The sequence below is a fragment of the Saccostrea echinata genome, unplaced genomic scaffold (genome assembly GCF_033153115.1).
Source record: "Saccostrea echinata isolate AGI-Se365-2 ecotype Australia unplaced genomic scaffold, CSIRO_AGI_Sech_v1 ptg000037l, whole genome shotgun sequence".
NCBI lineage: Eukaryota > Metazoa > Mollusca > Bivalvia > Ostreida > Ostreidae > Saccostrea > Saccostrea echinata.
In genome coordinates, this window is record NW_026889786.1 from 872,371 (window position 1) to 890,943 (window position 18,573).

The following is an 18,573-nucleotide window of genomic DNA, read 5'->3' on the forward strand; positions in this document are numbered from 1 at the left end:
TCTGTTTCTGTCAAATTGAGATTAATTAACACCTCTGTCTGCAAATGAAGTTTGTTTTGAAGTTAAGGTCAATTCTGAATGATGTTTACATTCTCTGAAATGTGGATTTAAATAATATTCATACTTTATTTTGGTAAAATACACAATGAGTTATGATTTTATTGAATTCTAAAAACAAAATATACATAAAGACATGTTGTTTTTTTTTAATTGATTTATTTATTTATTTGTTTTTTTTTTTGTTTTTTTTTTTTTTGGCTGCTGTATGTAAATTCAAGAATACTATTAATTTTATCATGTAGTCTGATAATAAACTCATTCTATCATTACTGAAAAAGTTCTTATTGTAAACTTGGAAGAAAAGGATGAGAGAGCAGTACAATTAATCCCCTGGGATTAATTATCTTGTCTGGGGCAGAAAATTTTCCAGACTTATCTTTATTTGTCACTTTAAGATAAATTAACCTTTGTCTGATGTTTGTTCTGAAGTTGAGGTCAAGCCTGGGTGATATTTGCATTCACTGAAGGCTGGCATTTTAAAAAACACATGCTTTATTCTTGTTTAAATATACATTTAATTGAGTTATTATAGATATGATGTTTTTTACTGCCTTAATATGTAAATACAGGGATACTCTTTACAGGTTGTTGGATATTTAGGAATTATCTTGAAATTTTATAAATACAGTTGTCATATATTTTTTAATTTTTGTAATCAAAATTCTCATTCTGTAAGCTGCACCCTTATACATCTACCCCTTGGTGGGGCCCTTGCTGACTGGTCAGTTTTCTAGTTAATGTATAGGTGATAGTGTCATGCACGTTCTGTCATGGAGACAGTTTTTTCTTTTTTTGGCATTAATAGAATGAGTTTAAGCATGTATATCACGTAAATAAAAACATTGAATTGATATGTTTTAGGTATGGAATATTGAAAACTTTGAGAAAGAGAATTCAGTAGAAGCTCATGAAAATCCTGTGTGTACTTTGACCTCAGCCAAAAACATGCTGTTCAGTGGGTCCTTAAAAGTGATCAAGGTGAGAAATTAATATTAAAAGATAGTAGTGATGTTAAGTCTGCATAAATCAGTTAAAATGTTAATATGTAAAGATATTTTGAGGTCATTGTTTCTTGACTGGAGCAATTATAAGTTGTCCAATGCAGTGGTCATTTTATGTCCATCTTTACACAGAGAACTTCATGTACACAGTATATAAATGAAGAGGTAAAGGTAGTGAGATTGCTTGGGGGGGGGGGGGGGATGTAGGAGAGATTGGAGATACAGTTGGTTTTGGTATCAAAGATGTTGCATTTCCACAATTACCTGTAGCTTTTATTTTTTCAATACATTTAGTATCTAGAAAAAATACATGTAGGTAAGGTTGATGATTGTTTGCATTCTATAGAAATTTTACAGAGCTTAATAGAGAAACATGCAAAAATATCCCCATTTCCTGAAAAAAGTAAGTTGATTTGAGAGGTTGGAATGTAAAAAAAAAAAACAAAAAAACAATCCTTTTGTATTTTCTTTAGGTTTGGGATGCCCACACAATGGAGCTGAAGAAGGAACTGACAGGAATGAACCACTGGGTCAGGGCTCTGGTAGCCACCCAAAACTACTTATATAGTGGCTCCTACCAGACAATAAAGGTAAATGTAGCCACCCAAAACTACTTATACAGTGGCTTCTGTCAGACAATAAAGGTAACTGTAGCCACCCAAAACTACTTATACAGTGGCTCCTACCAGACAATAAAGGTAAGCTTATCCACCCAAAACTACTTATACCGTGGCTCCTACTAGACAATAAAGGTAAGCGTAACCACCCAAAACTACTTATACTGGGGCTCCTACCAGAAAATAATTATAGGGGCCACCTAAAACACAGTAAAGTTAAGAGTTGTTATCAGGTTTTATTGATAACTCAAGTTACCTGTAGATATTTACATAATGGCAGACATTTGAATGTAGACAATGAGGGCTTTTGTTGGTTTCTATCATACAATAATGGTATAGATAGTCACTAGTCAGTAAAGGTTATGATACTGCATAAGCAGAAATTTTAGCGAGGATTCAATTTTGGCATATTTAGCGAGAGTGTCAAGACTGCTAAAATTAAATATCGCTAACAATTTATTCCGTATTAGAGGTAACTGTTATCTTTCTATGCATCATAAAATCACTAAAATTATTTCTCGCTAAAATTAAATACCGATTTTTTTAGGACAAATCACTAAATTTGCGTCTCACTAAAAATTCCACTTTTAGGGTATATAATACAATGTAAGGAATTTGATCTATTCACTGACAGTTGAGCATATTTTTCAAAAATTTTAATAGAATGTACAATTTTGGAAGTTGTCAATGCTCTAAAATATATACATATGTTGGTTATATTCAATGTAGAAAGTATGATTTCTGTTTCAGATCTGGGATTTGGACACTTTGGAGGTTGTTCACAATCTCGAGACGTCAGAGGGTAGTGTTTACAGTTTAGCAGTCACAAATCACCACATCCTTTGTGGCACTTACGAAAATGTCATCCATGTAAGACTCATTCCTTATGTTATTTTGTGTATAGTAACATACTGACTGAACAATGTTTATTTATGTATTATTTCTCTCTTATTGTCAGGTATGGGAGCTGGTCTCTAAGGAGTTAGTGGTGACCCTGAAAGGTCACACAGGAACAGTGTATAGCATGGCTGTTCTTCACACAACATCTGGGACTAAAGTGTTCAGTGCTTCATATGACCGATCACTCAGAGTCAGTGCTGTTTTAAATTTAGAATACTTTACTTGTGCTTGATTTAATTTTTTTGAGTCAGAAAATTGCAGTTTTCTTTGTTGGACGTTGGAGAAAAATTTTTCTACTCTTGAAAATGAGCAAAGATTTTATTTTACGAAGTGCATGTTGTACATTTATTTGGAAAAAGGGGACAGGGAGAAAAGCTATTTAATCACCCCTTTCAAAGAAATTACATGGATATAATTTTCATACTATACAAATTCATAACATTTTACATTTGTTATAAATCATTTTTATGTTTTAGGTTTGGAGCATGGATAATATGATTTGCACACAGACATTGTTGAGACACCAGGGCAGTGTAGCTTGCTTAGCTGTTTCTAGAGGAAGGATTTTCTCTGGTTCTGTGGACAGCACAGTAAAGGTATATAGAACACTCATTTACCATTACAGTGTGACATTATTTTTTTCATAGGTGATGAAAGATTAAATTTCACTTAATTGATAAAGTAATTAATATGAAGACTAAAATACATAGATATTCTCTTATCTCTGCAGGTATGGCAGTAACAGAGGAGTTTATGGACTTGGAGGTTCTTACATTGTGATCAGATTTGTGATGTAGTTTTATATAATTATACTACCTTAATATTTTGTATGGAAGTTGCAATATTTCATTTACATTTTATTTGTGATGATTTGCTGTATGTAATTGCTTTATATAGATAGTTTTACATATTAATGTTAATGTTAATAAAATAATGTTTTATGATAATTTCTGTTTGTTATACTTTTGTTGTTGGAATAATGGACAGAGTAGCTGCAGATATGTTGTTCGCTGGTCTGAAGAAATTGAGGTGGACGTCCATCCCTTTTTAGCTCACCTGAGCTGAAAGCTCAAGTGAGCTTTTCTGATCACCCGTTGTCCGTCGTCCGTCCGTCTGTCCGTCCGTCCGTCTGTAAACTTTTCACATTTTCAACTTCTTCTCAAGAACCACTGGGCCAATTTTAACCAAACTTGGTACAAAGTACCCTTGGGTGAAGGGGAGTTTAAATTGTTAAAATAAAGGGCCAAATCCCCTTACAAGGGGAGATAATCAAGAAAAGACAAAAATAGGGTGGGGTCATTAAAAAATCTTCTTCTCAAGAACCACTGGGCCAGAAAAGCTGAAACTTATGTGGAAGCATCCTGGGATAGTGTAGATTCTAAATTGTTAAAATCATGACCCCCGGGGGTAGGGCCGGGCCACAATAGGGAATCCAAGTTTTACATTGAAATATATAGGAAAATCTTTAAAAATCTTCTTCTCAAGAACCACTGAGCCAGAAAAGCTGAAACTTATGTGGAAGCATCCTGGGGTAGTGTAGATTCTAAATTGTTAAAATCATGACCCCTGGGGGTAGGGGAGGGGGCACAATAGTGAATCCAAGTTTTACATTGAAATATATAGGAAAAATCTTTAAAAATCTTCTTCTCAAGAACCACTGAGCCAGAAAAGCTGAAACTTATGTGGAAGCATCCTGGGGTAGTGTAGATTTTAAATTGTTCAAATCATGACCCCTGGGGGTAGGGCAGGGCCACAATAGGGAATACAAGTTTTACATTGAAATATATAGGAAAAATCTTTAAAAATCTTCTTCTCAAGAACCACTGAGCCAGAAAAGCTGAAACTTATGTGGAATCATCCTGGGATAGTGTAGATTCTAAATTGTTCAAATCATGACCCCCGGGGGTAGGGCGGGGCCACAATAGTGAATCCAAGTTTTACATTGAAATATATAGGAAAAATCTTTAAAAATCTTCTTCTCAAGAACCACTGAGCCAGAAAAGCTGAAACTTATGTGGAAGCATCCTGGGGTAGTGTAGATTTTTAATTGTTCAAATCATGACCCCTGGGGGTAGGGCAGGGCCACAATAGGGAATACAAGTTTTACATTGAAATATATAGGAAAAATCTTTAAAAATCTTCTTCTCAAGAACCACTGAGCCAGAAAAGCTGAAACTTATGTGGAAGCATCTTGGGATAGTGTAGATTCTAAATTGTTCAAATCATGACCCCGGGGGTAGGGCGGGGCCACAATAGGGAAACATTGAAATATATAGGAAAAATCTTTAAAAATCTTCTCAAGAACCACTGGACCAGAAAAACAGAAACTTATGTGGAAGCATCCTGGGGTAGTGTAGATTCTAAATTGCTCAAATCATGACCCCCGGGGGTAGGGCAGGGCCACAATAGGTATTACAAGGGGGGAAGTCTGGTAATGAACAGCATGGCCAAAGTTACTCAGGTGAGCGATGTGGCCCATGGGCCTCTTGTTTTTATCAGACCATCGAGAGATCTGCAGCTATGGACAGAGATAAAGAATAGTCAGGAATTAGTGAGAACGACAGAAATATGAAATAAAATTTCAAACAAATTGTTACTGAACTAGGGACTTAGAAAACCTCTGATGATTCCGTCACAATCGGCCGAGGTGTGCAAAGTGAAAATCTAGGACGAATCGTTCTTTGATCGAATTGTTTTGGGTAAGGAAAGATAACTCCAAAATGTGTCCTACTTCTTACACCGGCAAAGGAGACTACTACGGTGGTACATTTAGGACACGTAATAATTTTTTTTTAAGATACCAGGAAATATTTATCTCGTGAAAACGAAAAACTATCTCGTGAAAACGACATAATATCTCGTGAAAACGACATATTATCTCGTGAAAACGACATAATATCTCGGGAAAACGACTTATTTTCTCGTTTTAACGACATAATATGTCGTTTTCACGAGATATTATCTCGTGAAAACGAGATATTATCTCGTGAAAACGACATATTATCTCGTGAAAACGAAATAATATTTCGTAAAACGACTTATTATCTCCCGGAAACGAGAAATTATCTCGTGAAAACGAGATATAATCTTGTGTGAAATAAATTTTAGAAAATCATATTTACCAAAATTGATTATTTTTCCCCAATTTCACTTACATACTTATTATATATGGATCATGCTTTCTTTCATAACCAAGTAGTTTTCTGCTAGATTTGAGAAACTTTTTCTTCTGGTATATTGTATTGTGAGCTATATTAATTAATGTCCTTCTGACAAGACAATGTGCTATCCTGAAATACTTATTATTGCCTTTTCAAATCTATTTGTCAGTGATTGAGATAGATGACAATAAATATGTTAATATAATATTATATTTTATTAAATAAAAGTTGCATTGAGCATGTATACTAAGTTATACATCCATAGTTACATTATAATTATACATTATATTGTGTAACCCTGTGCAATTTCAATCAAAATGTCCCCTATAACTGAGCTTAAGATACAGATCAAGTTTGAGTTTCATTCCTGTTGATCGAATTAAAAAGAGTTATGACCATATTTGCCATTTTTTCCAAACTGTTTTACATAACATATATTTGCTGAATATCAACGTTGGTTTGGATCTAGTCTCCTTAATGCGACATTTTTTTTATCTAGGAGCTGTAGTATTTGTATTCTGAAATTTCTTAATATTTTTTTAATGATCTTTGAAACCAAAATGAAAGCATTCCTTAATGACTTCCTCTCTTGTACACTCTTCAACCCTATTTGACAACGAATAGCAAAATACTAAATCAGGTTGTTCAATGTATGTAACAAAATTTAACGTCGAAAAAATATGTCGTTTTCACGAGATAAGTCGTTTTCACGACATATTATGTCGTTTTCACGACATATTATCTCGTTTTCACGAGATAATATGTCGTTTTCACGAGATAATATCTCGTGAAAACGAGATATTATGTCGTGAAAACGAGATAATATGTCGTTTTCACGAGATAATATCTCGTGAAAACGAGATATTATGTCGTGAAAACGAGATAATATGTCGTTTTCACGAGATATTATCTCGTTTTTACGAGATAATATGTCGTTTTCACGAGATAATATGTCGTTTTCACGAGATAAATATTTTTCCTGGTATATTAAAAAAAATAATTACGTGTCCTAAAAGTACCACCGTAGACTACGTTTTGTAAGGTGAATTTAAAAAAAAAAAGGTATTGTCTTGCAAAAAAATAAAGGGTGTCTTAAACGTAGAGAAAAAGTTTTATGATGTGTTGCAAACGAAAGAAATAGAAGAAAGAAAAGATTTCTTTTTATGTATACATGGTCACACCACAGGGACTTGTCACGAAATATTTACCTTCTCCAGGGACCTGCCTTCTCTTAATATAGTTACCCCTACTATCAGTCTAGACGAACTCCAAAAACAGCGTGAACTCCGAAAATGAAGTCTTTGGCTCCATCATGCATTGCGGCAAAATGGCGTCCGATGTAAACAAACAATGGATTGTCGCTCGCTTTCTCCAAATAAACGGCTGCATAATGGCTGTATTTAGTGCATTATTACTTCGTTTTATTTTTTGTTGAATGGATAATTGCATTTATTGAATTATTTTGTGGATATTGACTTATTTATCGCTTCAAACTCTTGCATAATAGTGAATTGGATATACGACATCGAATTCAATTCTGCCGGTAAGAAATATTTTCTTATTTAATTTATTGTCTCCTTGATTTAAATTTTATGTCGTTCCTACAATAAAGGTGCTTTTATTTAGTATTGAAGACACCCAACTTGTATTTATTTTAATCAGAAAATGCGCATTTTTCACCACGGAGCAGAGATATTAACATGTTCATTTTTAGAAGACATGTTGTGTCCTTAATATCTAGAAGAGTGGTTTTTAAAGTTTTTATATTGATAGATAATAGTTTTAAAAATGTTTTCATAATTATAATATCTGTTCGTATGTGATAAAAAATCGGTAAATAACGATGGTAAAAACTTACGCGTTCAATTCAGATGTCGTACACAAATTAAAAAACCGTAATGCTAATTTATGTGTAAAATTCAGTCAAGTTTTTAACAGTTACAATACATATTGTCCCATTTTGCATATATATATCCCTTTTATTATGCATATTTACTTCTCAAAACGTATCATTTTCTCTGTGATTGATCTGACCTGAAACGTTAACTTTGAAAGTAAATATCTCCTTTTTTGCAAATAAAATCAAAAATCTAACGAATACGATCTCTTCCAACGTCTTTTGTTTAGCATTTCTGAGTACTGGCATAATTGCCATACTTTCCAAAACTTTGCACGGACAGTTTTTGTAGACCCATCATTTTTGCTCAAAAATCGCCATTTTTTGTGTGTGTGCGCATGCGCAGACTCTATTTTCGGAGTCTTTTTCAGTCTCAATTTCTTACTTCCGGAAACGTTGTTTTTGGAGTTCGTCTAGACTGACTATAAAAATACACACCTGTGTATTTTTATAGTAGGGGTAACTATATTAAGAGAAGGTAAATATTTCGTGACAAGTCCCTGTGGTCACACATGATTGTTTTTTGTTTACGGAGAGGGCAACTGATCCAAAACGATGTGTAATGGTCATGAATCTGTTCAGATGACGTTTTTATGCCCCCGTAATCTAAGATTCGGGAGCATATAGTTTTTGCTATGTTCGCCCATCTGTCAGTCTGTTTGCAAAAACTTTAACCTTGTGCAAAACTTTTGATTGGTTAGAACTATGCTTTCACATTTTACCTGTATATTCCTTGTAACAAGACCAACATATTTGACCTCTTGACCTCTACCACAGTTTAAATTTGGTCATTACTTTTGAACGGTGGGTGCTAGAATGCTAGTTCTTTCATACTTCACGTGTGTATTCCTTGTGAGAAGATCTATCCTTGGGGCATGGGTGCAAATATTTTGGACTTTGACCTTGAAGATTGACCCACTTTTATTCCTTGTGATAAGACCTTCCCATGGGTGCAAATATTTTTGACCTTGACCTTGGAATTTGAACCACTTTTGTAAAATTTTACCACACTTTAACCCTGGCCATAACTTTTGAATGGTGGGTGCGAGGGCATGTGTATTCCATGTGATAAGACCACCCTTGGGTGCAAATATTTTTTACCTTGGAAGTTTGACTCACTTTTAAAAAACTTCAACCTTGGCCATAATTTTTGGATATTTGGAGCTAGGGCTTTCATATTTCATGTGACAAGGCCTTCCTTTGGATACCAGTAATTTTTACCCTTTAACCTTGACCTTTGAGTTTGACCTACTTTTGAAAGACTTTAACCTTGGCCATAACTTTTGAACGGTTGGTGCTAGGGCTTTCATATTTCACAGGTCTATTTCTTGTGACAAGACCTTTCTTTGGGTACCAACATTTTTGTTCTCTTGACCTTGGAGTTTGACTTGGATTAGAGAAACTTTAACCTTCACCATGAGCTGCCATATGTGGGGCATCAGTGTTTCACAAACACGTCTTGTTTTTCCATGTTGATTGAACTTAAGGCACTTGGTGGTACAAAATTGATTATGTTTAATTGTTCATTTGAAAAAGGCATATTACTTGAAGACACCTTGATTATATGCATGTATTATATTATGAAATTGGTGAAATACATTTCAATCACTGAAAAGTGTACATAGCAACTTTCATTAATTACTATTACTCTAATGAGAAAATAAGGGGGAAATATTTGTAAGCTCATCTGAGTCATAGTTTTAGTGAACGTTTAGTCTGTCTACATACATATTGTATAAAACTCTACATAAGTAATCCATTTTTTTCTACATTTTCAGAGCCACCCATGACCCACATGTATATACAGTTGAACTTCGGTATCTTGAACACTGATATCTCGAATACCATGGATATGTCGAAGTGATTTGAAAGTCCCAATCACTTATTCTTTAAGTATTTTACCCTTAATATCTCAAACCATCGGATATCTCGAATTTTTAGGTCACCTGAGTCACTCAGGTGACCTATTGCTATCCATTTTTGTCCGTCGGCGTTCCTCGTTTGTTGTGCGTCGTGTGTTAACATTTGAACATTTTTAGCTTCTTCTCTGAAACCGCTCAACCAATTTCAACCAATTTTGGCATATAGCACTTATGGGTGAAGGGGAACAAAAATTGTGAAATTCATGGTCCCTGCCCCCCTGGGGCCTGAGGGGTGGGGCTAAAACCACCAAAATTAATGCAATCTTTAAAAATCTTCTTCTTTACTCCTGGATATCAAGCAGTCAAACTGTTGGCATCATTGTAATAAGGATTGAGCCCTCTACCAAAATTTTGAAATTCATGGCCCCAGGGTCAGGGGTAGTGGTGCTAGGGTGGGGCTATATACATCATACAGTAAAAGTGCATTATTTTTTGAAAATCTTCTTCTCTGCTCCTGGGTATTAAATAAACTAACTAAGTACATATTTATGTTGAGCAAGACTGCCTCTTCCAAAATTGTGAATTTCATGGCCCCAGGGTTAGGGGTTCTGGTGTTAGGGCGGGGCTTTATTGATTATATAGTGAAAATGCATTAAAACTTTGAAAATCTTCTTCTCTGCTCCTGGGTATGAAATAAACTAACTAAGTACATAGTTATGATAAGCAAGAGTGCCTCTACCAAAATTGTGAATTTCATGGCCCCTGGGTCAGGGGTTCTGGTGAAAGGGGGGGGGACTCTATTGATTATATAGTGAAAATTCATAATTTCTTTCAAAATATTTTTTTCTACTCCTGGTTATAAAGCAAAGAAACAAGTGTATAGTTATGATGAGCAAGGATGCTTTTAAGAAATTTTTTAAACTTGTGGTCCCAGGGGTTCTGTTGTTTCTCTGAGAGGGGGGGGGGGGGTCTATTTGAATATATAGTGAAAATGTGTGAATTCTTTGAAAATCTTCAACTAATTGCATAGTTATGATGATGAGGGTACCTCTTCCAAATTTGTAAATTTTCATGACCGTAGGTCATGGGTTCTGGTGTTAGGGTAGGGCTGTGTTGAATAGTGAAAATGCATTATTTCTTTGAAAATCTCCTCTGCTCCTGGGCATATTGGAAGCAAACAGAGTAAGTTTTAATAAGCAAGGGTATTTTTACCAGAATTTTGAACATCTGGACCATTTAATCAAGAGTTCTGGTCCTGGCCAGGGCTCTATTAATTTGTATTCTACTGAGTGAAGTTATTCCCCTTTGCCATTCACCTTTGGTAATTAATCACTGTAGATAATGTATTTGAAAGGTTATTAGAATAAAAGAATTATGCAAGAACATTTATTGAATAAAACAAAAAGTACTTTCAGAGTTTTAATAATCAGGTAGACTTTTAAATAATAGATGAATAAAAATGAAACAAAAATGACTTATCTTTTTAAATGTTCTTCAAAGGCCAAGTGAGGCCAATATGAGAGGTAATAATATAGACATTTTGCTAAAAGTCGGCATGGTAAAAGTGATAAATGGGGGACAGATAGAAAGGTACTAGACCAATTATTTTGTTGATCTTAATCCTACTATTTTTCTTGCTATTGGGCAACAAAGCTTCATTTATCAGTTTATGGATCCTCTAAATTGTTGTACTCAGGTGACCGTTAAGGCCCTTGGGCCTCTTGTTTTTCCGGTCCTATCGAGTTCGAGATAACAAAGTTTGACTGTATACTAAATACATTGTATATGCTTTTATCCTGCAACTACCCCTTGCATTGACCTAATAAAGGTAACCTAATAAACCAAAGCTATATTTGGTCAATCCCCTAATAAAGCCATGTGCATGTATTCCGACATTCTAAAAGCATTGTGACGTCATATTTATTGCAATGTTTACGCCATGGTGTCTTAGTTTGAACCGCAGAAATGTACCTAAACCGGTGGAAAATAGCTCTTTTGGAGGTCTGATGTAAAAAATATATTGCAGGATAAACAAAATACGTGGATACTGTCTTGAAATATAAGCGATATTTGGGCTCAGATCGAAAATGTGATAGAGGGCTCGGTAAGCCTTGCCTTCTATCACGTTTTCTTACCCTCACCCAAATATGGCTTATATTTCAAGACAGTAACCATCTATTTTATATTTAGTGTATACTAACTAGGTCACAGGAACCATAATATATGACGCAAAGTATCCATGTTAAAGGGAGTCAAGTATGTTGAAAAGAGGGATCCTGTCCTTATAAAGGAGAGAGAATTATTGATGAATTAACAAAATAGTACAATTCATAAAGATTTTTTTTCTCTCAAGGATATCGGGGTCAAGTTAGTTATACTGATATACAAGCTTCCCCATGTAGTATAGATTCAATTTTGTTAAAAATTTGTTCAAATCATCCCTCTCCCCACTCCTACAGTGTAGCCACGATATTTTTTCAAAGGGTATAAAGTAAAAGTATAGGAATCTATAGACCTTTATAATGAAAAAAAACTTGGACATGAACTTATGTTGATCAATATGCTTAGTCAGATTTAAGATTCCTTTAAACACGAATATGCATTAACTGCAAGACCGCAATAAGGGATTCCAGAGAAATAAGTCACCAGTGAGTATTGTGACTCATTGGCCTCCTGTTCTTTTCTGTAGAACTGCTAGAAAAAGTTCTATTCCAAGCAAATGTTTCCTGGTATGAGGAGGGCCTTTTCCTGCCCTATACTGAAAGAAATGGCTTCTGTGTGCCATGGCAAAAGGTGTTACTACGACCACAAGCTCGATCAGCAGCCGCGATCAGACATACATGTGGTGGACCTCCGCAGTGACACGGTGACTAAGCCTTCACCAGAAATGAGGAATGCCATGGCAACTGCTGAAGTCGGAGATGATGTCATGGGAGAGGATCCAACAGTAAATGGTACGTGCATCAGATGATTTTTCTTTTTTTTTTGAGGATACACATGTATTAATAAATGTGAAGAGAACCAAATTTGCTATTTTAAAAAAATCTTGCCTTATGTCTCTATTTTCAGCTCTACAGGACAGAATTGCAAAACTGTTTGACAAGGAGGCAGCATTGTTTGTTCCTACTGGTACAATGGGCAATCTTGTTTCAGGTTTGTACTGCTTTATTATCACTAGCAATTTACTATTACCGGTAATCACATGAAATACTTTCTTCTCATGTGTTAGATGGGTAATTGACTTGGTCACTAAAGTTTCTTAATGATAGAGGGAATAAACATACCATCAATCATAAATAGATACCCAGTAATGAAAAATTTATTTTTTCCAGTTCTGACTCATTGTCCCGAGAGAGGATTGGAAGTTATTCTGGGTCACAAAAGTCATATTTTTGTTCATGAACAAGGGAATGTAGCACAGGTAAGTGTGGGCTCTTAATATTTTCTGTTAAGTCATACTGTGTTGATAATTTTACCCATTGGTAAATAAGTCAGCACTAGATATATGAAATGAAAACTTGTCAAAAATATGTTCACAATTTTGAAGGGGGCTGCTCTAAATCTAATTTAATTTCCTTTTCTTTCTTTAAAAAACCCCAAATTTCTCGCTCTAGCTAAAAACTGACTCAAAATTACTGTTTTTCAGATCCATTAAACTGGTTTGTAATTTTATTTTCAAGGATGTGTCATATGATACATTTGTATCATTGCTGCGGTATTTTTCCTTTGATGTCGACTCTGTTTTTATTTTTGATACACCATGACTAACTGTGCTCTAACAACCATGTTCTATCAAGATAGAACACACCAGGGTAATGATGCAACAATTCCAATGACCTTTGACCTTACACTGATAAAGAAAATGAATATAAACAAAGTAGCTGACTTTATGAGCAAAATACAAACACATATAAACATAGTGAAGGTATACCTTTCCTTAGGTCTGCATAAAAAATTCTAAATTTTGCACGTCAATTTTTAGCTCACCTGAGCCGAAGGCTCAAGTGAGCTTTTCTGATCACATTTTGTCTGTAGTCCGTCTGTCTGTAAACTTTTCACATTTTCGACTTCTTCTCAAGAACCACTGGGCCAATTTCAACCAAACTTGCCACAAAGTATCCTTGGGTGAAGGGGATTCAAGTTTGTTCAAATGAAGGGCCACGCCCTCTTTCAAGGGGAGATAATAAAGAATTAGTGAAAAATTAATAGCATCTTTTAAAAATCTTCTTCTCAAGAACAACAAAGCCAGGGAAGATGAAACTCATGTGGAAGCATCCTCAGGTAGTGTAGATTCAAGTTTGTTCAAATCACGACCCCCGGGGGTAGGGCGGGGCCACAATGGAGGATCAAAGTTTTACATAGAAATATATAGGAAAAATCTTTAAAAATCTTCTTCTCAATAACAGCAAAGCCCTAATTGATCATATTGATATGGAAGCATCCTAAGGTAGTGTAGATTTAAGTATGTCCAAATCATGACCCCTGGGGGTAGGGTGGGGCCCCAAAGGAGGATAAAAGTTTTACATAGAGATATATAGGAAAAATCTTTAAAAATCTTCTTTCAAGAACAGCAAAGCCCTGATTGATCATATTTATGTGGAAGTATACTCAGGTAGTGTAGATTCAAGTTTGTTCAAATCATGACCCCCGGGGGTAGGGCGGGGCCACAATGGAGGATCAAAGTTTTACATAGAAATATATGGGGAAAAACCTTTAAAAATCTTCTTCTCAAGAACAGCAAAGCCATGATGAGTCATATTTATATGGAAGCATCCTCAGGTAGTGTAGATTCAAGTTTGTTCAAATGATGACCCCCGGGGGTAGGGCGGGGCCACAATGGAGGATCAAAGTTTTACATAGAAATATATGGGGAAAAACCTTTAAAAATCTTCTTCTCAAGAACAGCAAAGCCATGATGAGTCATATTTATATGGAAGCATCCTCAGGTAGTGTAGATTCAAGTTTGTTCAAATCATGACCCCCGGGGGTAGGGCGGGGCCACAATGGAGGATCAAAGTTTTACATAGAAATATATGGGAAAAACCTTTAAAAATCTTCTTCTCAAGAACAGCAAAGCCATGATGAGTCATATTTATATGGAAGCATCCTCAGGTAGTGTAAATTCAAGTTTGTTCAAATGATGACCCCCGGGGGTAGGGCGGGGCCACAATGGAGGATCAAAGTTTTACATAGAAATATATGGGAAAAACCTTTAAAAATCTTCTCCTCAAGAACAGCAAAGCCATGATTGGTCATATTTATATGGAAGCATCCTCAGGTAGTGTAGATTCAAGTTTGTTCAAATCATGACCCCCGGGGGGTAGGGCGGGGCCACAATGGAGTACCAAAGTTTTACATAGAAATATATAGGAAAAATCTTTAAAAATCTTCTTCTCAATAACAGCAAAGCCCTAATTGATCATATTGATATGGAAGCATCCTAAGGTAGTGTAGATTTAAGTATGTCCTAATCATGACCCCTGGGGGTAGGGTGGGGCCCCAAAGGAGGATAAAAGTTTTACATAGAGATATATAGGAAAAATCTTTAAAAATCTTCTTTCAAGAACAGCAAAGCCCTGATTGATCATATTCATGTGGAAGTATACTCAGGTAGTGTAGATTCAAGTTTGTTCAAATGTTGCCCCCCTGGGGTTGGGTGGGGCCACAATGGAGGATCAAAGTCTGAAATAGAAATATATAGGAAGATTTCTTCTGATGAAGAACTGCAAAGCCATGATTAGTCATTTTGATATGGAAGCATCATCAGGTAGTGTAAATTCAGTTTTGTTCAAATGATGACCCCCGAGGGTAGGGTGGGGGCGAATAGGGGGATAGAAAGTTTTACATAAGAACACATAGAAAAAATATTTTTTCTCAAGAACAGAAAAGCTATGTTTAGTCATATTGATATGGAAGCATCTTCAGGTAGTTTAGATTCAAGTTTGTTCAAATGATGACCCCCGAGAGTAGGATGGGGCCACAATGGAGGATCGAATGTTACAGAAGAACATATAGAAAAAATATTTCTTCTCAAGAACAGAAAAGCTATGTTTAGTCATATTGATATGGAAGCATCCTCAGGTAGTGTAGATTCCAGTTTGTTCAAATGATGACCCCTGGGATAGGGAGGAGCCACAAGGGGGGATCAAATTTTTACAAAGGAATATATCAGAAATTGTTTTAAAAATCTTCTCAAGTACAACAAAGCCATTTGTTATTTTGACATGGAAGCATCATCAGGTAGTTTAAAATTCAAGCCCCCCCCCCCCCCCCCCCCCCCCCCCCCCCGGAATCTTTTCAATACTGAACTGATACTGATTTGTGCTTTTGCCTATCCACTGTGCTCAGGTGAGTGATGTGGCCCATGGGCCTCTTGTTTTTAAATCCAAAACGAAATTCACACTGTAAGCACATTTTTATAAATGAATGTTTTCGTCTCTCATAAACTTGAAGCGTAACAAACCACACACTATGTAGTACAGGGAGCGAGGTGGATATTCCTTGTTTTCTAATTCCAACACAAATCGCTGCATCCAGTAATTTAGAGAATCGCTGTTCATCTCGGTCAAAAGTGGACATTTTCCCGTGCCGCACGCTACTCCTTAGTTTGAACGTTACGAGGATATTTTTTGAGAGTCTATCAAACGCTGAATTTCATAATTGGACACTTGTACAAACCTTTCATTTTTCGTCTTCGTGTCGACCTCAGGACTGGTGAAATTAACGCACTCAACTCAGTCTCCATCATATCTAAAATATCTCCTATATCGAACTCCATAATAGGTTCAATTTTTAGTTCTGGTAGATCAAACGTCACACTTCCCAAAGAATCTTCAACCTGCATCTGGTTTCTTAACTGATCTAAGGAATTTTCCTTCATAATTTCGGTTTCCGTGTCTTTAAGAATTGCAAAAGCATAAAATCACAACCGTCATCCAAGGCGTTCAGAATATGAATGGACGAGGTAGAAAGTTCAAGAAATACAGTGCGCTATACTTTTCGAATCACGTGCTCTTTTTTCATTGGTTATAAAAAATGGTAGGCCTATGATGAAATTTTGATAGATCATTGCTAATTCAGTGCATGAGAATATGTAGTTGAATTAAGTGCTATTAACGTGAATTTGATAGATCACGGGTAGCTCAATACCTGAGAACAATGATACAAAACATATAGAGTACCTTTTAACTCGTGCATCTTCAGATATCAGACTCGGGGGACAAGCCCCCTCGTCTGATATCTGAAGATACACTCATTAAAAGGTACTCTATATATTACATAGACTTTATCCTGCAACTACCCCTTGTATTGACCTAATAAACCAAAGCTTTATTCGGTCAATGCCCTAATAAAGCCTCGTGCACGTATTCCAATGTTCTAAAAGCATTGTGACGTCATGAATATTGCAATGTTTACGCCATGGCGTCTTAGTTTCAACTGCAGAGATGTACCTAAATCGGTTGAAAACAGCTCGTTTTGGAGGTCATGTAAAAATGTGTTGCAGGATAAACAAAATACATGGAGGCTGTCTTGAAATATAAGCGATATTTGGGCTCGGGTCGAAACGTGATAGAAGGCTCGGCAAGCCTCGCCCTCTATCACGTTTTCTTACCCTCGCCCAATATCGCTTATATTTAACCCTCTGGCTGCGGGAAGGACATATATGTCCTTTTACCGCTCGCTGCGGCAGGGACATATATGTCCCTGACGACGTCATAAATTTTGAGGTGTCATTTCCCTCGAACTTTATTGAAATATATAATATTAAAACTATTTTTTGATTGCATTTTTTTTTTTGTTGAATTAAAAGACTTAAGAATTTTAAAGCTCCTGCCTTTTAAAACAAATTAAACGCTACAAATGTATTGTATAATTATTCATGTATTTGTTCATGCATGTGATTAAATCTAAAATGCGCAAATGAAATTTTTTCTCACATGTGCATTTCAATTTAACATATACCTGTAAGACTTAAAGAGGCTGGGGGGTTGTGGCCATTTTTAGACTATATTGATCTCCTTTAGAAGAAGAGCTCCATATGAAGATATAGAAAATGATCAAATTTTAAAACTAAAATTTTTGAAATTTTGAAAAAAAATTTGAAAATAGTTAATTTTTTCTTAACATTTCCAAATCAGAGCAAATGAACCCCCCCCCCCCCCCTAAAATTCAGGTAGAAATTCGCTTTATAATTATAGTATTTTCCCAAAATCACGTAATGTTTTCATTAACACATACAGTGAAATTTTTCCGACATGGAAAATTAATCTTCTTCGAAAATGATCCTATATTTGATCATTGAATCAGAGTTCGACAATGAAGAGGTTCCTCTGTCATCAGAGAGAATATGGACAGATCTAGGAGTAGCTACGATGTGTGAATGATTTTGCTTATTCGCATGCGACGAAACGATTTTCCTGACACATGGGCTCTGTTAACCCATTTTACGTCGAAGTCCCCCTGATGAATATTTAAATTTCTCGCCCTAATAGATAATTTAGAAATTATCTGTACCTGGTCAATTTAGAAGTTTTATACATTTTCTTGGAAAAGAAAACAAATCACTATGCTGACCATGTTCTACATTCGCAACATGAGCTAAGGCCCTGTTCAAGTAAATTATCTCTATGTTTCTCCATTGCAGTGATAATGCAACATATATCCCGTGCGGGACCTCTGGATATGACCTAACGCACAAGTCCAGTACTGGACCTTATAAATAAGTACTATTAGTACATTTCCAGTTCGTCGAGCTATTATGATATGCATGTATATCGAGTATGTTTCTGTTAAAATTGCTGACATTTCAGAGATTCAACTTAGCGTTGCATTGATGAAAATTATTAACTTTGAACATTTTTACTCGGTTGTATATTTGCTTTAAAAAAGAATTTCAATTTCACACTGTATGGCACGTTGAATATACACTGTATTAGACAAATCTCATGTACTTGGAATATTTGTCTACCGTTTCCTCTAACTCCTAACTAAGGCAACCATTACAAAAATGTATGTGGCAAATTCGAATGGTATATCAATACTATATTGCACACAAAAATTTATATCTATACGTAA

The 18,573-nt window shown here is 35.5% G+C and overlaps 1 protein-coding gene across 1 annotated transcript in view; it reads left to right on the forward strand.

The window, feature by feature from the left end:
* LOC133200083 (uncharacterized) overlaps positions 1 to 18,573 on the forward strand; it is a 43,638-nt gene that overhangs the window by 8,740 nt on the left and 16,325 nt on the right. Inside the window, exons 16-23 of the mRNA XM_061335819.1 lie at positions 922 to 1,038; positions 1,535 to 1,651; positions 2,429 to 2,548; positions 2,637 to 2,768; positions 3,055 to 3,174; positions 12,311 to 12,452; positions 12,568 to 12,651; positions 12,831 to 12,919. Coding sequence (XP_061191803.1) covers positions 922 to 1,038; positions 1,535 to 1,651; positions 2,429 to 2,548; positions 2,637 to 2,768; positions 3,055 to 3,174; positions 12,311 to 12,452; positions 12,568 to 12,651; positions 12,831 to 12,919 — 921 coding nt within the window. The remainder of the gene's footprint in view (positions 1 to 921; positions 1,039 to 1,534; positions 1,652 to 2,428; positions 2,549 to 2,636; positions 2,769 to 3,054; positions 3,175 to 12,310; positions 12,453 to 12,567; positions 12,652 to 12,830; positions 12,920 to 18,573) is intronic.